Raw genomic sequence first — 1,594 nt, 5'->3', positions numbered from 1 at the left:
TGTCTTGTCAGCTTCCACCCTTCACGTGCAACCTGCAATGTCTCTGGAATCCCTGCTTTCCCAAACAAGACTCAAACTTGATGAAGTAAGCCTAGACATCCAAAATGGCAGCCAACCCACCAAATGGGTGTATCAGTTGTTGGCAGAACGTCTGCTTCTAGGGCTCTGTTCTACAAAAACAGAGACGTGTGGACACAGATGCACATTCCAGTACAATTATGGAGGGAACAATTGGAGATGGTCCAATCCTTCAAAGCCAGGGCTGCTTGGTAGAAGGTGATGTGTGGCCACTGAGAACGCACAAGGGGACAGGACTGAGTGTCCCGGTTCCCCTGTGGGACATCAGGTCCTAGGACAGGAAAGCCCTGGGCTCCTGCCCACCAAACCCACTCACACTGCTTAACACACACACCTATACACGTGCCTGCACGTGGGTTCTCAAAGATCATTGCCCTGTAGAGCGAAGAGTGAAAAGATGGATGGCACTTGTTGTGGGCAATTATGTCCCAGTCGGAGGAGTGGACCCTCTTTCCTTACTCACATTAAAACATTATTTTACTAAATGAAAAGCAATCATCAATCCAAATTCTGAAAAACGTAGATAAGGTATTTTATTCCTTAAGATATTTGTAATCAATCTAAGCATGTAATATGCGATGATCATATTTTGTAATTTTCTCATTGCATAACCTGATCCGTGGCCCATCCAGGAAGGAAAACGATGTGAAAGGTGTCTCCGGCCCCACACATTCCCCTCTTGGTTTCCAGCTCTCATGTCACCCTTTAAATGTGGTGCCTATCCCCAGATAAAGACAATAGTCCACATGGGGGCTTCATTTTTCATACATAAGCTTTGATGGAGCAGGGATTTTTCTCCCTAATAAAAACTGTTTTCTTGAATTTAAAAAGTGATTAATCATACTCCTCAGATATTACTTAGCCACATACAAAATGCCACGTCTTGGATGCGTCCGCTCAGCTGAACAGCCGAGCAGAGGGAAGTCCATAGAGCCAGAAAGCTCAGCGGGCCCCAGGGACGGGGTGGGAGGGAGGAGGACTGAGAGGAGAACAGGGAGAGGCCTTCCCTTCCACGGCAGTGTTCTTGAATGAGGTCAGGATGACGGTCGGGCAACACTGTGAGCGTCCTCCTGGCCAGGGAAATGGACATTTGGAAAGGACCAAGGAATGACATCCTGTTGAACTGAACATCACAAGAGAAATTAAAGGAAAGCATGAAGCATGTGCAAGACAAAACAGAACTTTAATGAACTGGCGGTAAAGGGGAAGGGGCAGAAATCAGCGATGGGGCCACGGTCCAGGGGCTGAGGCTCGTCGCTGGGAGGACGTGAATGGTCTTTCCATCATTTGAAGTGCCATCCGGGCTCAGGCTCGAGGCGGCTGCGGCGCTGGACGTCGATCTGTGGCTCTGAGGTGCGGTGGGCACTAGAGTTGGAGCAGGGGGGCGATGTTCAGCTGGGTTGGGATCTTTCTCAGGAGCTGGTGCTGCAGATCCAAGAAGAGAAAACCACATCCACATGACAAGGCACATGTGTGTGGTGACGGATTGTAATTAGTCATTGGGTGGGGGACCTGC

At 49.1% G+C, this 1,594-nt stretch overlaps 1 protein-coding gene across 1 annotated transcript in view; it reads right to left on the bottom strand.

Annotated features, from left to right (window-relative positions):
* Window positions 1–719: 719 nt before the first annotated feature.
* Window positions 720–1,594, bottom strand: part of LOC124232118 (ral guanine nucleotide dissociation stimulator-like) — a 32,275-nt gene continuing 31,400 nt past the window's right edge. The window contains exon 2 of the mRNA XM_046649085.1: window positions 720–1,503. Within this exon, the coding sequence (XP_046505041.1) occupies window positions 1,262–1,503 (242 nt within the window). The 3' untranslated portion in view covers window positions 720–1,261. The remainder of the gene's footprint in view (window positions 1,504–1,594) is intronic.

This window comes from Equus quagga, unplaced genomic scaffold (assembly GCF_021613505.1).
Source record: "Equus quagga isolate Etosha38 unplaced genomic scaffold, UCLA_HA_Equagga_1.0 HiC_scaffold_2569_RagTag, whole genome shotgun sequence".
Lineage (NCBI taxonomy): Eukaryota > Metazoa > Chordata > Mammalia > Perissodactyla > Equidae > Equus > Equus quagga.
The sequence above is the reverse complement of the archived record's forward strand: the minus strand, read 5'-3'. Positions and strand labels throughout refer to the sequence as shown.